This window comes from Pituophis catenifer, unplaced genomic scaffold (assembly GCF_029215685.1).
Source record: "Pituophis catenifer annectens isolate HBS135680 unplaced genomic scaffold, rPitCat1.0.hap2 SCAF_1, whole genome shotgun sequence".
Classification (NCBI taxonomy): domain Eukaryota; kingdom Metazoa; phylum Chordata; class Lepidosauria; order Squamata; family Colubridae; genus Pituophis; species Pituophis catenifer.
Genome location: NW_027256881.1, coordinates 313,558,138 through 313,572,804, shown reverse-complemented (window position 1 = coordinate 313,572,804; position 14,667 = coordinate 313,558,138). Strand labels below are relative to the sequence as shown.

General features: G+C 34.0%; 1 protein-coding gene across 1 annotated transcript in view; it reads right to left on the bottom strand.

The window, feature by feature from the left end:
• TECPR2 (tectonin beta-propeller repeat containing 2) overlaps nt 1-14,667 on the bottom strand; it is a 38,553-nt gene that overhangs the window by 5,530 nt on the left and 18,356 nt on the right. Inside the window, exons 12-14 of the mRNA XM_070942057.1 lie at nt 12,890-12,979; nt 11,572-11,805; nt 6,742-6,890 (exon numbers count right to left, since the gene is read on the bottom strand). Coding sequence (XP_070798158.1) covers nt 6,742-6,890; nt 11,572-11,805; nt 12,890-12,979 — 473 coding nt within the window. The remainder of the gene's footprint in view (nt 1-6,741; nt 6,891-11,571; nt 11,806-12,889; nt 12,980-14,667) is intronic.

The window sequence follows — 14,667 nt, the reverse complement described above, 5'->3', positions numbered from 1 at the left end:
GCGCGCTTTCCGCCGTGCCATCAAAACATTTCTTTTCCAGCAGGCTGGCCTGGCCTAACCTTTCTTTTAAACTGTTTTTTAAAAATTTTTAAATTTTTAAATTTAAAATTTGTCTAACAAATTTGGGGTTTTAAAATTTCATTTTCTGGGCCAATTATTTAATTGTATTTTAATGGTGTTTTTTTTTAACATTTGTATTATATGTATTTTATTTGGCTGTTCACCGCCCTAAGTCCTTCGGGAGTAGGGCGGTATACAAATTCAAATAAATAAAATAAATGAAAATAAATAGTCCAGCATTGATGGAACACACTTTTTATTAGCCTGTTCATCTTATCTGAAAACCAACTAGGAAAGTTGTTCTAGAAGGTTCTATGCATTTAATTCATGAAATTATATTTATGATGCCTTCAATGGTATATAGAGTTCCATTAGTGTTCTGACTGGATTAGTCTCCATTGCCTTTTTGTTTCTGCATTACTGTTTTGCACAGCAAACCTGAAAAGGGCACACAGGTTTTCATGAGCTCTATTCAACTGAGACTCCAGAGTCTACAGGTAACCCCGACACCATTTTTTGCTTTTTTCCCAAGAATGAAAGACAAAATTACTGTCCCCAGCTACCTTTATACCTAAGGCATGACTCATATTCTCCCAGTTTCTAGCCTGGCATCTTTAATCACTATACCAAACTGGCTCTCTAATTATATTCCAGCAGAGATAAAATGTATAGCTTGATCTGATAGTGCAAATTCAAATCTCCTTCCGGTATCCTTTATCATTCACCATCATCATTCAGATTTTTCATTTGCTGCGAACCATAAAGATACCTTAAACCTTATTTATTTATTGTATATGATAACAAAGGGACTAACATTAAAAAGCAGAATGATTTAAGTGGTACCTGCTATTCTAGCTACTCTTACATTCAAGTTCTGATTAATTCTACATTATCACTTAAATTATGTTTCCAAATAGCTAATCCCTACTTTTTAAATGCAAAGGAGCTTTAAAGGGGGAGAAAAGTAGACAGCCTATTTAAACCTTTCTTTTAATCACAAAACAACATAATCTCTCTTTTATAACTGAAAACATGGATGAAAGCCACATGAGCAGAAGTTCAACTGTTTAAAAGGCATCCAATTGAAGGCTGCCAAGAATATAGCCTCCTTCTTGCAGTTCTCTACTTGTGCCTGTCTATTCCAATTTTTTCCTCTTCAGTAGAAAGAAATAACATTATTATTTCATTCTTCCAAAACATTCTTCCATTCTTCATCCAAAACAGACGTCAGCAATTTTCTGAATGGAGGCTACAATGCATTCCTCTGCATATGGGATCACTGGAATGTGGTAATTTTGGACCAGTTTTGAGGACATTAAGAGCAAGAATGGGAACTGTAACCCCCTGGGAAACATTTCTTTCAGTCCCATACTTAAACAGCTAAAATTAGTGCCACCAACGTTCAGTAATAAAATAGTCAGATTTTAGAGGGCAATTTTGGATTACTTGGGGAGATCTGCCACTCACATGCATCCCACTAAAATTAACCATTCTGCTACTGAGAAGCTGGGGGAGGGTTGCAACTGATGTGCATACACAGCTCTGAGCTACAAGTTGTTTACCTCCCCTTAACATGTTCTTCATTTAATCATGGCCTTGCTGAAATAAGCACATATTTGCATAAAAATCTATACATACATTATTTTATTATGTTATGAATATCAATACTGAAAACACTGAAGCCTAACATTAAGGTGTGTGTGAGAGAGAGGGGGGGGGGGGGGGAGAGGAAAACAGAGGAGAGAGAGAGATTTTGGTGTACCTGGTGTCAAGCCAGGGATATCAGGAGTGTAAAGATTTATTGCAAGCTTAAGCTTTCTACAAGAATCTGAGCTACTAATGGTCAAAGGTAGGGAATGTGGAAAATGTAGGATTCTTTGTACAGCATAGTTCTTCCATTTATCATCCGTTTGCTATGTGGCAACCAGAGCCATTCTTGATATAAGCACACCAATGATGGAATTGTTTCTTTATTTAATTATGGCTAGCACCAAGTTAGTTAGCTTTTAATACAATTAAAGATCTATTGATTGACTTTTGGCAGAACTTATACTACAGTATTACTTAGCACATTTCAATTTGTTTTATCCTGTTTTATGGCTGTAGGTTTCAAAATGTTCTATTGTTCTATTGAGATTAAAGAGCATAATTATAAGGTTGTTTGGAAATGGTATTTGACTCCATTAAGATTGTCATTGATGGATAACAAAATTAGTAAACAATGTTGGAGATGTGATATGGAATTAGGGACTTATGAACATATGTGGTACAAATGTGATAAAGTTAAAAAGTTTTGGCAACAATTGGAGGAAATGATATTTGAAATGATGGGGAAAGTAATAATATTGAGACCAGAAACTATATTACTGTTGATAATTAAGGAAATAGAACCAACAAAATACGAGAAAGAATTGATTAGAATTATGATTATAATGGGTAGAATTATAATAGCCAGATATTGGAAATTAGATGTGAATTTTAGAATAGAAGAATGGTATTGTGAAATGTGGAAATTAGCTCTAAACGATAAAATGACATGTGATATTAAAATTAGAAATGGTGACTATAAAGAAGATATTTTCTGGAAAATTTGGAAACCATTCGTGGACTATGCGCTGGGAAAATTGGATGCTTCGGTACCTGTACCCCGAGAACGTGGATTTTGGCGATCATGAGGATATATCCAAAGAACCAAATCTTCCTTTCTTATGTATAGCACAGGGTGAAGTATTGTATATGTTGTTTGTAATGTTAGTAATTAAAAAAATAAAAACAAACAAAAAAAAAAAACCAAAATGTTCTATTGTTTTAAATTTTCAGTGGTTTAATTGGTTAGTTTTATTAACACAATTTGGGATTATTTTTAAAGAAAAGCAAGCTAAAATTGTTGTACCGATAAAAAATTAATAGCAGAGATTAGTGACATACATAAATATAGTAAGTAGGGAATAAAGTGGAAGAGAAAATGAGTAAGAGAAAAACCAGCTGATAAAGGTAGTAAAGTTTCACTTTATAAAAATACAATTTGCAACTCCATCATACTTTCAGGATAGTACTGCCCAATTGCTGCTATAATGAGAATAACCCCTCATTGACCTTATCCTGCAATCTCATTTTACATACTTCATTTTCAAAGTAGAACTCGGGTGCCCTAAGGAAAATTTACTCTGAACATGTGCTCCCACATGCATGTGATGACACATGCATGTCATCATAAAACCTTTTTATAGGTCCATCTAGGGATAAAGGTGTTAATCTAACTTTTCTACTTTATTTGGATTTTTTAAAAATGTGAGTTCTTCCTGGTGCATTTGCTTCTTTTAGGCATAGCTATTTTAAGAGGGAGTGGGAAAATAACTGTTTATACCAATGGTATGCTTCAACAACAGAATACAAATATCATCAGGTCTTTAAAAATCTTAGATGTGAAAGATACTGTAAATCCTGTTCACTTAAATACTCCTGTTTACTTCAGCTTTCTCTGAGATTTGGCTCCAGACTGTTAAAAGTTTATTCCCAGAGTATAAATCATATTTCAGTTTTCTTTTTCCCTGCTTAAGGTTTTCTTGCCTATGCAAATAAATCATGGCCTTCATGTTCATATACTGAGACATATGTAGAAGGGTGGGAAATCTCACATTGAAAACAGCATCATTTATTCCTTCTCCATAAACAAAGCAACAAGTGTTTTATTAAGTATCATCTTTCTCTTGTTTAACACTGGGACTGCCCTAATTTTCAGCAAAGAGAAGTTGTTTCATCTCAGTGGCTCTAACTGTCAATTCATTTGTTAATTATAATAGTTCTGCAATAATTAGATTCTGTTTAAATTTTTAACCTTAGGACAAGTCCCTGCAGTTTTTTGGCAAATAGAAATCCTTCCAAGGGCTAAGAGTGGGTGGGTCACCCAACTGGCTTTGTGCCTAAAGTGAGCCTTAGGGTCTCCCAGCTTCTAGGCTAATGCCTTAACTATTGTAATTATCAATTCGTTTGTTAATTTTATATTTCTGCAATAATGAGAGATTATGTTTAAAACTATAGCCCTAGGCAATAATAAGATGAAGGCTTCTATTGCTTAAGGCTATCCAATTAACCCCTTCATAAAGCAGTAGAGATCATAACATAATACTAAAATGTAATATTCAATATTGTATCATTTTCTGATTAAGCCAGTACTGACAGATAAAAGACACTTAGAATTTGAATTAAAATAATCTCTGCGTCTCTTGAAAAACGTGCCTATTCAAGAGAACAGTGTAATATAGCATGATCTAGATTGCTGAAATAACTCAGAAGTTGTTCAAATTGCCTTTTGGATTTTAAGATCAGTTAACTTAAATTGAGAAATGGTTTTCCTATTTCCTAATTTTTTTGGGGGGAGTAAAGGAATGAGAGAGGAAGGAGGGGGAAAATGATAGCAGTTTTTATTTTGATTAATGTTTAAATCATTTTAAATGACATCCCTAATGAACTCTATATTAATTTAAAAATATGAAGTGTGTATATATATATATATGGTTGAAGTGCTTTAAGCACAAAATAAATTGATCAATAATGATGTCCTTCTTTGCAAATGATACTGACTAGATTTAGAACTCAATGGTTCTAAACTGTTACATAGTAACTATTAAGAAAATAAAAATTCCTCTGCTATTATAGCCATAAAGTACTTGCATTTCTAAAAAGAAAGAAAGAAAACAAGCTTAATTTAATCCCAAGAAGAATTTCTGCAAAACTACAGTATATAGTGCTGAATTATATAAATGGTATGGAACTAAATTAGCACAGATAGTTGGTTATTTTTTGAGATTCTTGAAAGCCAGTGTAGAAAATAAAACTTTCAGTCAAATATAACCAGTGATTTTAAAATGTGGAGTTCTCATAAAGCAAAAGGAAACTAGCCAGCTTGCTTGTAATTTTAAGAAAAACAGACTGGGTTTATAGTGTCATAAAAACTTTTCAATACCCTAGTTACTCTCTGCATGACATTTACTGTTCTCAATTTATGAACAATTCAAGCAGGATGGAAAACAAATATATTATATTATATTATATTTGTTTTCACATGGGAGAAAACCAGAGCCATCCCATAACCACCAAGAGAACCAATGAAAGGAATAGATCACATTCTTTAGTAATGAGCCCCCATTTAATTACCAATTATTCTACAAGCCAGATTCACAGCAGAGGCAAGAAACTTGAGAAAATTTAAGCAACTATCATTAGGTTGTAGGTTTATGATTTGTATCAGTATGGCCAGCAGAACATAATTTTGGAATGTAAGATGAGAAAGAAAATGTAGCACTTCATTGGCAAATTGATTTGTAAGTTAGGAAATACACCAAATGGGGAAAATTATACTTGCAGAGCTTCATATTTCAAAGAAATCCTAGACTCTATCTGCACTTCATCTCCATCACTGTGAATATGATACAACATAATCTCAGTAAAAATAATCAACCTTCAATGTATCCTAATGGTTCATTTACAATTACCCTAAATGGTTCAAATATAAAGTATTTGCAAGTTAAACAGTAGATTAAAGCTAGTAAATTTTGGCACATTGTTTATTTAGACAAGATAATGTTGCATTTTCAAATTTGCATGGAATAACACCCAGCGTTATTATATAAACAAATTTTAATTCTGGGAAATAAAACAATTGCTTGTTCACCAAGATTTGTTTTATTTGCTTTGTATTGTTGTTTGGCAAGAAAAAAACATTTATTTATTGGGTTTATATGCTACTGAATCAACTCACGTGCTAACAAGATAAAACAAATAAAACCACTATGAACCAAGTTGTGCTTTCGTTTCCCTTCTTCAGTATGGGGGCATGGTAATCACTAGAGCAAGGTACGAAGTGGACATTAATATTCTCTCCCTTCTGTTTTTCTATTTGCTTACCTCTGCAGTGAATAGCAGCTGCTGATCCTGACACCATGCAGAATGAAGCAAATGATGACATAAGAGAACATATGACTGAAATGGCTTTCAGAATGTATCTTGAATTTGCTGTGAGAAAGCTCTAAGGGGCCCAGAGGCAGGGAAAAGGAGAGAAGAGGGAGCCATTATCCCTGTAGCTACTATGAGGAGTCATGCCAAAGAGAAGCAGTGCTACTGGTGATTTAGGCATTTAGGAAAAACTCAGGCTTCAGGGACTGGATAATGTTTCAAGTGCTTTAATCAGCGGCAGTTATATCAGCAGGTCTGGTCGGTATTTTCTTTTTCATTGTTTTATATTGCCTTGAATGTATTCTGTATTAGCAGTTTTAAACAGAAAATAATTATTGATGGTCAGGCTTCAAGAAATTTAACCTTAGTTGTCATGTCACAATCTGTGTTGCATTCCCATCACCAGGCTAGTTAAAAAACAAATGTAAAAATTCATCAAATTTTCATATGTAAACCAGAGCACTCACAAACCACACTTCACATCCTTGAAGCATTTTGTTCGTCAACGTGGAAGTCACATGTATATGAATAGCAGAATATCACACTAAATGTTCCAACCCAATTTCATTCTGAAAGTGTACCTATTCAATAGAATTTTTAAGCTCACAGCTTTAATATTCTTTAATATCTTTAGATCCATAATTGGAAAAATGCAAGACCCTTTCATGTCAACAACATACAGAAAAGTAACTAGTTGAAAGTTAAAAGAAAAGTGGCTTATTTTACCTGGATGGGTGGCTCAATCATTATCCACGCAGGCAGCATCAAATTTGGATTCAGAGGCTGAGTTCCAACTCGGAAATAAATCCCACCACAGCTGTCACAGGCCCAGATGTGCTGATTTCCACATGCTAAGCTTGTAAGTTTCACAGCACCTAAATAGAAATGGAGGATTTCAGTTATGGTAGTTAGCCTCTTCAACTGTGATTTATGACACCAGTTAGATTTAACCTACACAATTACTGTATTCCGCCCTGCCCCAAACTAATAATTTCAGGTGAGTGGGGATAAAATATTAGAGAATTCTCCAGTATTCTATGGCCATTTTAACATACAATGAAAAAAGGAGATCTGAGTATACTTTTCCTTTCATCAAAAATAGTTTGGACATCAGATTTATTAAGCAAGTAAGTCCCTACCACCAAAAACCACAGTGCTTCTAATGTGCTCTCAAAATACCAAATGTGCCTATCAGGCCCAATGTTGGACACTCCTATTCTGAATTATCTAGAATGAACTCCTCTGCCCTCATTTGACATTCTTTCCACGTACAGACCTTGGAGAGAGGAGGGGGTAATTGCTTTACTATTTGCTTTACTGAAGAGGTTTCTATACTTGCAGAGGAATTCTCAAGTGAAATTCTCTTTCACTGCCAATAATAGATAAGCTTCCATTCCATTTCAGATTACTTTTAAAATCTGAATTACAGTGCAATTCGAAAGCAAGTATGTGACTTTTGGGCCTCTTATTAACATGCCTTTTTTAAATGTAGAAAGTTCTGTCTATTGAAGCATCTTAGGGTAATAGAACACAATATATATATATATATATATATATATATATATATATATATATATATAGAGAGAGAGAGAGAGAGAGAGAGAGAGAGAGAGAGAGAGAGAGAGAGAGAGAGAGAGAGAGAGAGAGAGCTATTAAAATAATATATCACTAAATGAGGAATAGAGAAAGAATGCAATGTAAAGGAACACAATTTGTTGTATAATTAAGAGATGCAAGTTTTCACATGAACTCAAGTGAACTCGCTCTGGGAGACTGTTAAGCTTACAAAGTCTAAATACATTTTAATGTTTCACATTCCAAATGTTACTAGCAAATAATGGCTGCTGATGAGATCTATGGGATAAATATCTCAAGATTAGTTATTTTAATTTCCAGTATACTAAGCTAAATAAGACGCACTTATCTTAAAAGAGCTATGATTCAAAGGACATGAATTGTACAACAGCATCAACATTTTGCTGCTTTCTCTAAGATTGAAATACAAAGTATAAATATGTGAAATAACTCTCTCCAGTTGTCTGTCAATCTTCCAATAACAGAATATTTCTTCCTAGAAATGTCAGCTTGTGTGATTCTTTCTTCTTTGATTTTAGAAGGATGCAAGGAAAGTATGATAGAGCTATTTAATCAAAATGTGATGTCACTGGCTTTAGAAGTTATATATTCCATATTAAAAATATAGGAGGAAAAGCAAAGCTACAAAGGGAAATAATGCAAATGTGCAGCATGGCAGAGCAGCATTTTGAAAAATGAAGACAAAAAGAAATATTCATTTTTCAAACTAATTAGCAAAATATTCTAAACTGTGATTGGAATAACCCATTATCAGATATAATCATCTTATTAACAGAAACCTTTAAAAGCCATCACTATTGCATTCATTTTTAAGAAACTTAAGCAATAATTCGCATAACATTTTCAAATATGACAGTATGGCTTTTCCCCCAACTACTGAGTTAAATGCTACCCACCTATGTTTGAACTGACAGAAAGGTATGGCTGCCATAGATGATGCCTTACTTGCCTCTGCTCTATTTTATGTATTATATGAAAAACAGCATCCGGTTATAAGAAAAGACAAGTTCCTGAGTGGAAATTTTGAAGACATTCAGTTCCTTACAAAAGAAACCGATCAACTATGAAGCTAAACAAGCTCTACTAAAAACTAATGGCAAGAATTCCTCTAGGTCAGTGTTTCTCAACCTTGGCAACTTTAAGGTATGTGGACTTCAACTCCCAGAACTCCCCAGCCAGCACAGTGAAAGTTGCCATAGCAACTAAAGAATAGCTGCCTTAGGTGACTGTGAACGGAAGAAACCACGGCGCCTTCAGCATCAGCTTGAAAAAATAACAACCAAAATGACCCGATTTGGCAGCATGAGCAAAGCTATGTCATTTACAGATCCTCTGCTATGTAATTGCCCTAAAGGTCTTCTATACATCTTAAAGGTAAGTGTCAAATGGCTGATCAATTCAGAATTTTAAGATTGTGAAACAAAACCTGCCCTGGTTTCTGAGACAAACAGTCCTGAGGAAGAGGCAAAGTTTATTGTTTTATAAGAGATGTCTAGAGAGGTCTAGAAACATCCAATGATGTGAGGAAAAAAGTTCCGAAATGATCTTCCAAAAGGAATGAGAGAAAAGAGGGAGACAAAATCGCATTTCAATATATTCCAGTTGAAATTAACACAGTATCTCCCATTTTAGAGACCATAAAATTTGGACAGAAATAAAACTATCATTTTCTATCACAATCACAGCAATTTTAAAAAGACAGCATATTGTACTTAAACAGGCAAAAAAAAAGATTGTTAAGTGAAGTAGTCATATGCTCAGTCACATAATATCTGATATAACAACCAATTCATTCAATGACTGAGAGTCTAGGCTCAATTGTGCTTGTAGGCAGAGGACTACCTACATACCACTCTCTCCCTCTCTTTCTCTCCCTCCCCCCCTCAAACTATCTACTTATGGATGAAAAAAAATCTCTGAAAGAGAAAAATCATGCAATCTGGGAAGAAAAACTCAAAAGAAACTAATCATGAAGACAAAATTGGGAATAAATTGCCTATTCTTGGTGGTGGGGGGTATGAGTATGTTTAGATTAGACCAAGGAAAGAAGAGTGCCACATCAAACAACTAAGTGGAAGAATGAAATATTCTAACTACATGGCTAAAGATAAAGTCTTAAAATGAATTTATCAAAAACTGGATTCAAATTAAACGGATATGAAAGTATTAATCTTCACTTATTTCTTTATCATCTCTTAAATTCTGCCTTTATTTCAATATTGTTACACATCTAATCAATCAAAAATAAAACATTAGGATAAATTTTATATTGATCTAACTTTCAGTAGAGCTATTAAAAGATCACTTCATTGCTTGGTGGTCAGCTGATGGTTTTGATCTAATAAGTGCCAGGATTTTTGGAACAGTCACATACCATCTCCTCTGCATTATTGGAGTTATTTACACACACAGCACAATTTGATGTCCAAATATACACTTATTGTATTTTCAGCTTCTATTCTCACTCCAATTTTGGGTATTACTCTTACAAAAATTGATGTGAATTATTCATCCAGATAATCATATGTTACTGTTAGCCAGTACATTGCCAAAGTCCATTTGACTTTATTGCAGAAATTCTGAATATAACAGAGCAAGTTTAATTAAGTCACATGCTATGATGAGTATTCAAGTATGCGAAGAACTGCCTGGACAGAGTTGAAATTTCAAAATCCATTGATCCATTATGCTAATCCTCTAATGCTTAATGTGATTTAACCAGAAATGTTTTCTTGATATTAAACTAGAAAACTTTTTCAGAAAAAAAGGTAAATGTTCATCTTTTATATAAAATGATAGGCAATTACAGAGACAATGCTGGGCAGTAAATATCACTATTAAAATGAACTATGATGCTTGATGATCCTTCTTGAAGCAGTGATAACGATTAAACACTTTGCTGTATTAGAAATGGAATCCTAGGGAAATGATATCCAGAACCTTTTTTGGTTCAACAGTATTATTTCTGTATTATCTCCCTACTCCTCTAAGAAACAGGTAACGGGATCTCTACATTTCAGGGCCTTCCCACTGATTCACAGAGTTCCACTCCAGTGTGCAACTGGGATTTTGAAATATCTCTACCTGCACCTGTGGGTGTTTTGGTGGTTAATGGCTACTAGTGGCAGGGAAAGAGAAGATGACAAAGAGACGAGTCCACTGATAAAAGATAACAGAATAAAAACTGTGTATGTATATGCTAGCAACAGTGTCAACCAGGGCTGTGGAGTCGGGAGATAAATGTTCCGACTCCGACTCCGACTCCTCAGTTTTTTTTACTTCCGACTCCGACTCCAGGTACCCAAAATTTCCTCCGACTCCGACTCCACAGCACTGTCAGGGCTATGGAGTCAGGAAATAAATGTTCCGACTCCGACTCCAGGTACCCAAAATTTCCTCCGACTCTGACTCCTCGACTCCGACTCCACAGCACTGGTGTCAACAACTTAGTTCTTCACTCCAGCCCACAGAATTGACATCTGATGCTTAGGTTATAATCAGATTTCAACTACATCCTTTAAGCAGCAAAAACAATAATAATCGTACTCAAAACAGAATATCGTAACTTGTTGCTGTGACATCATTATCTTGCTTCCTAAAAATACTGATCATTCTCTTCTAAAACACAACTGGTTGTCTAGTTCATTGTCATATCCTTTGTCTGGAGCCAGTATGATAGATATTTCAAAATTCACTGCTATGATCATTGTCTACATTTTTACTTATTATTTATTTATTTATTTCTATCTATCCCACTCTTATTATTTTTACAAATAACTCAAGGTGGCAAACATATCCAACACATCTTTCTCCTCCTATTTTACCCACAACAATTTAAATTATTATCATTACATTTCATACATCAAAACAATTCTGTTTGTGAACTCTTATCAATTATACAGAGAAAAGAATCTATCTGCATTTCAGCTAAGAATTTTCTAAAGCTACAATTAGATTTACCTAACTGAGTAAGATCCAGTTTGGTCCAATGCATTCCTGTTGGGCAATTTGGTGAAAGTGTCCTTATGAAGACCTGTCCCAGACTATTCAAGCTCCATATCGCATCCCGGCAAGCTGAATAATATACCATTTCATTATCAGAAGGGAGCTGAACAGTTGAAGGATGGAACTGAGGATTCTGATCACTAACACAAAACAGATCCTTGCTACTTTGGGACAACCATAAGAAACTTCCTGAAGGAAGGACAAAGTTTTTATTATAAACTCCATTTTCTTTAGAAATCTTTATAAAAATTAATCAGTATTTGTACATAAAGCAAAATCTGCATTCTAAGATTGTATTAATATAATCACTATCTTCATAATGCAGTTAATTCACTTCACAGACATACTTGGAAACCTTTAAACACATTATAAGATGTTTTAAAGTTATTTCCATATTCCATTTTTTTTTTTAAAAAATCAAGGCTAAGAAGCAGTTCTTTAAAAATGGTAAAAAAAAAATCCTGTTATTTCAGATCAATGGCTGTTTTATCCTAGCATTCTGTTTTCCATAATAAATGGATGTTTCTGGGAAACCAATAAGCAAAGCATGAGTCAATCAATACAAACTGCTAATGTTTAAAGAGGATTCATTTTAAATTTATAAAAATATATGCAAATATTTCATTCCGCAGTTTACCTTATATAAAAGCATTTATTTTATTTCTAATACTCTGGAAATAAACATAAAATTAATTAATTACCATAATACATTGGCACCGTTCTAAAGTAAAACTGTTAACACTGAATATGAACAAAACAATCTTAGGCTATACAGCACTGAGAAAAATATAGTAATATAAAAACTTGATATATCTATAAAACATGAGACTGAGGATTATGCAGTTAAAATGTAGAGGCGGTAAGACATATAAAAAGTAAATGATAAATTCTCAAACTATAGTTTTACTTGATCATTTATTAAATGTAATATATGGATTCCTAGTGAATCAATGGTTTAAAGGAACTGGCAAAGATGACCTTTGTAAGTTCTTAAATCACAGTGCAAATTAAAGGTTCATAGTAAGAGCAGGAATTTCCAATTCTGCATTCATCTTCTTCTTGCTATGTATTTATTACTGTAACTTAGAACTAAACAAGTTTTTAAATTACCCAGTTCCAATACTATTTTATGGATAAATAAAATGGTAGCAAAGATCAATTTACATGTTTCGTTATCCTAGCAGACACACATGAATAAATTTTATACACACACAGACACAGAAGGAGGGAGGGAGAGGGAGAGAGAGATGGAGGAAGAGAGAGAGGTTTTAACCTTCTTTTGTTGGAGCTGCAGAAGCTAACACAAAAGCCCATTTTGTAGCTGAAGCAGTGCCCCGAGGCACAACATTATTCCAATATGTACCTGCAAAAGAAAACAGGAAAACCATCAATATAAAAACAACCTCTGTCCCATGTACAGTGAGTAATGTCTGAACTACTTTTTTGTTCTTTAGATTCTTATTTTAAAGAAGAACATATTTTATATTCCTGGTTTCAATTTTCATTTTGACCTAATAATGACAATTATTAAGCATTCAGAGAAGAGATTCCATTCATATTGAGGTAGCCCAACAAGATAGGCCACATGGAGAAGCCAATGCCATATATGGCAGGATTATGTTCTAAAAGAGCTACAGTAACAGAATCTTTTGAGTCTGAATGTGCTTTCCCCTCCCGCACCTTATGTTCCTGTGAACTAGGAAGGACTTGCCCAAGACATTTTTCACGTTACTTTTGTTGATCTGGGTCCACGTCCTTCTTACCTGACTGTTGCTTAGGTAGCAGCTCTTCCTCCTGCCCTTCAAGGCCATTCCCTCTGTCCACTACACCTAAACAAGATATTCTTTGCAATCTAGTTTGACCCATCACTTTCTTCTATATAATCTTTCCTTCCTAATGTTTCCTATCAAAATCTAACCTATTTAAGATCTCTTTAGATAATCTAAAATAGGACATTTTCTCCCCAAAGTCTAGATTATAATATATTTATACTTGATAGGCAATTGGTTAACTTGATGATATAGAAAGGAGGGGGAGCAGGAAGCATAAGCACTTTCAATCTGCTCAGGCAATTTTTCTTTCCACACATCCCAATTTCTTGTTTTTTGGTCATACTGGCCAAAACGTATGGAAGAAAGGAAGTTGCCTACTGTGGTATGGAAATATTGAGTAAATTAATTCATATTCTAATACATGCAACTATGAATCTTGAGACCTGATATCCAATACTCAGTTTTATTTATGTACCTGAAATATATTTTGAAACTTCAAGTATTTTAATATTTATTGCTATTATTGGTAGCAAACCAACATAGAATATTAGAATGTCAGCATACATTCTACATAACTGTTGGATTTGGCTTGATATATAAACCATTCCACAATATAGTCGTTTAATTTTAAAGTACTGTAAATAAGGCAGATTTATCTTTATTCATTTTTACATACAGAATTTCTGCATAGTAATTGAACTACAAATCACTGAAATAAAATATAGAATGGGTCTCAGGTGAGTTGAAAATGTCCTAGATAGGACTCAGTCACATGCGTCTACCACTAACATCTTTTACACATTTTTTAATTTAAAATCTGGAAACTCAATACAACATGCATAACATTGTATTTGTTCTTGGTTTGAAGGCACATGATGCAGTGACTTCACTAAATCTAAGCAAGACTGGGTCTGGCCAGCACCCAGAAAAAGTAAATCTGCCTAGACATTCTTTGTAAGCTGCTTAGAAGATCTCTGGAGGAACAAAATAATACAAACGTTAATAATTTAAAATAAGAGATGGCAAAACTTTACACTAGGCCAGAGGAATATATGCCAGGAAAGAAGTATTAGGCTCTGCATGCTTGGCTATGATACAACCAAGTTCTACGTGTTTGCTGATTCCCACATGCCTTTTCCATTCACAAATTGATGTATGAGTTGGCAGCATGCATTATGCCCAGGAGTGACACAATGGACAAGATATTAACCACCACTGCTCAAAATAAATGTGTCCAGACACTTTGAAATAATTGGTAGGAATAAAATCATTGCTAAAC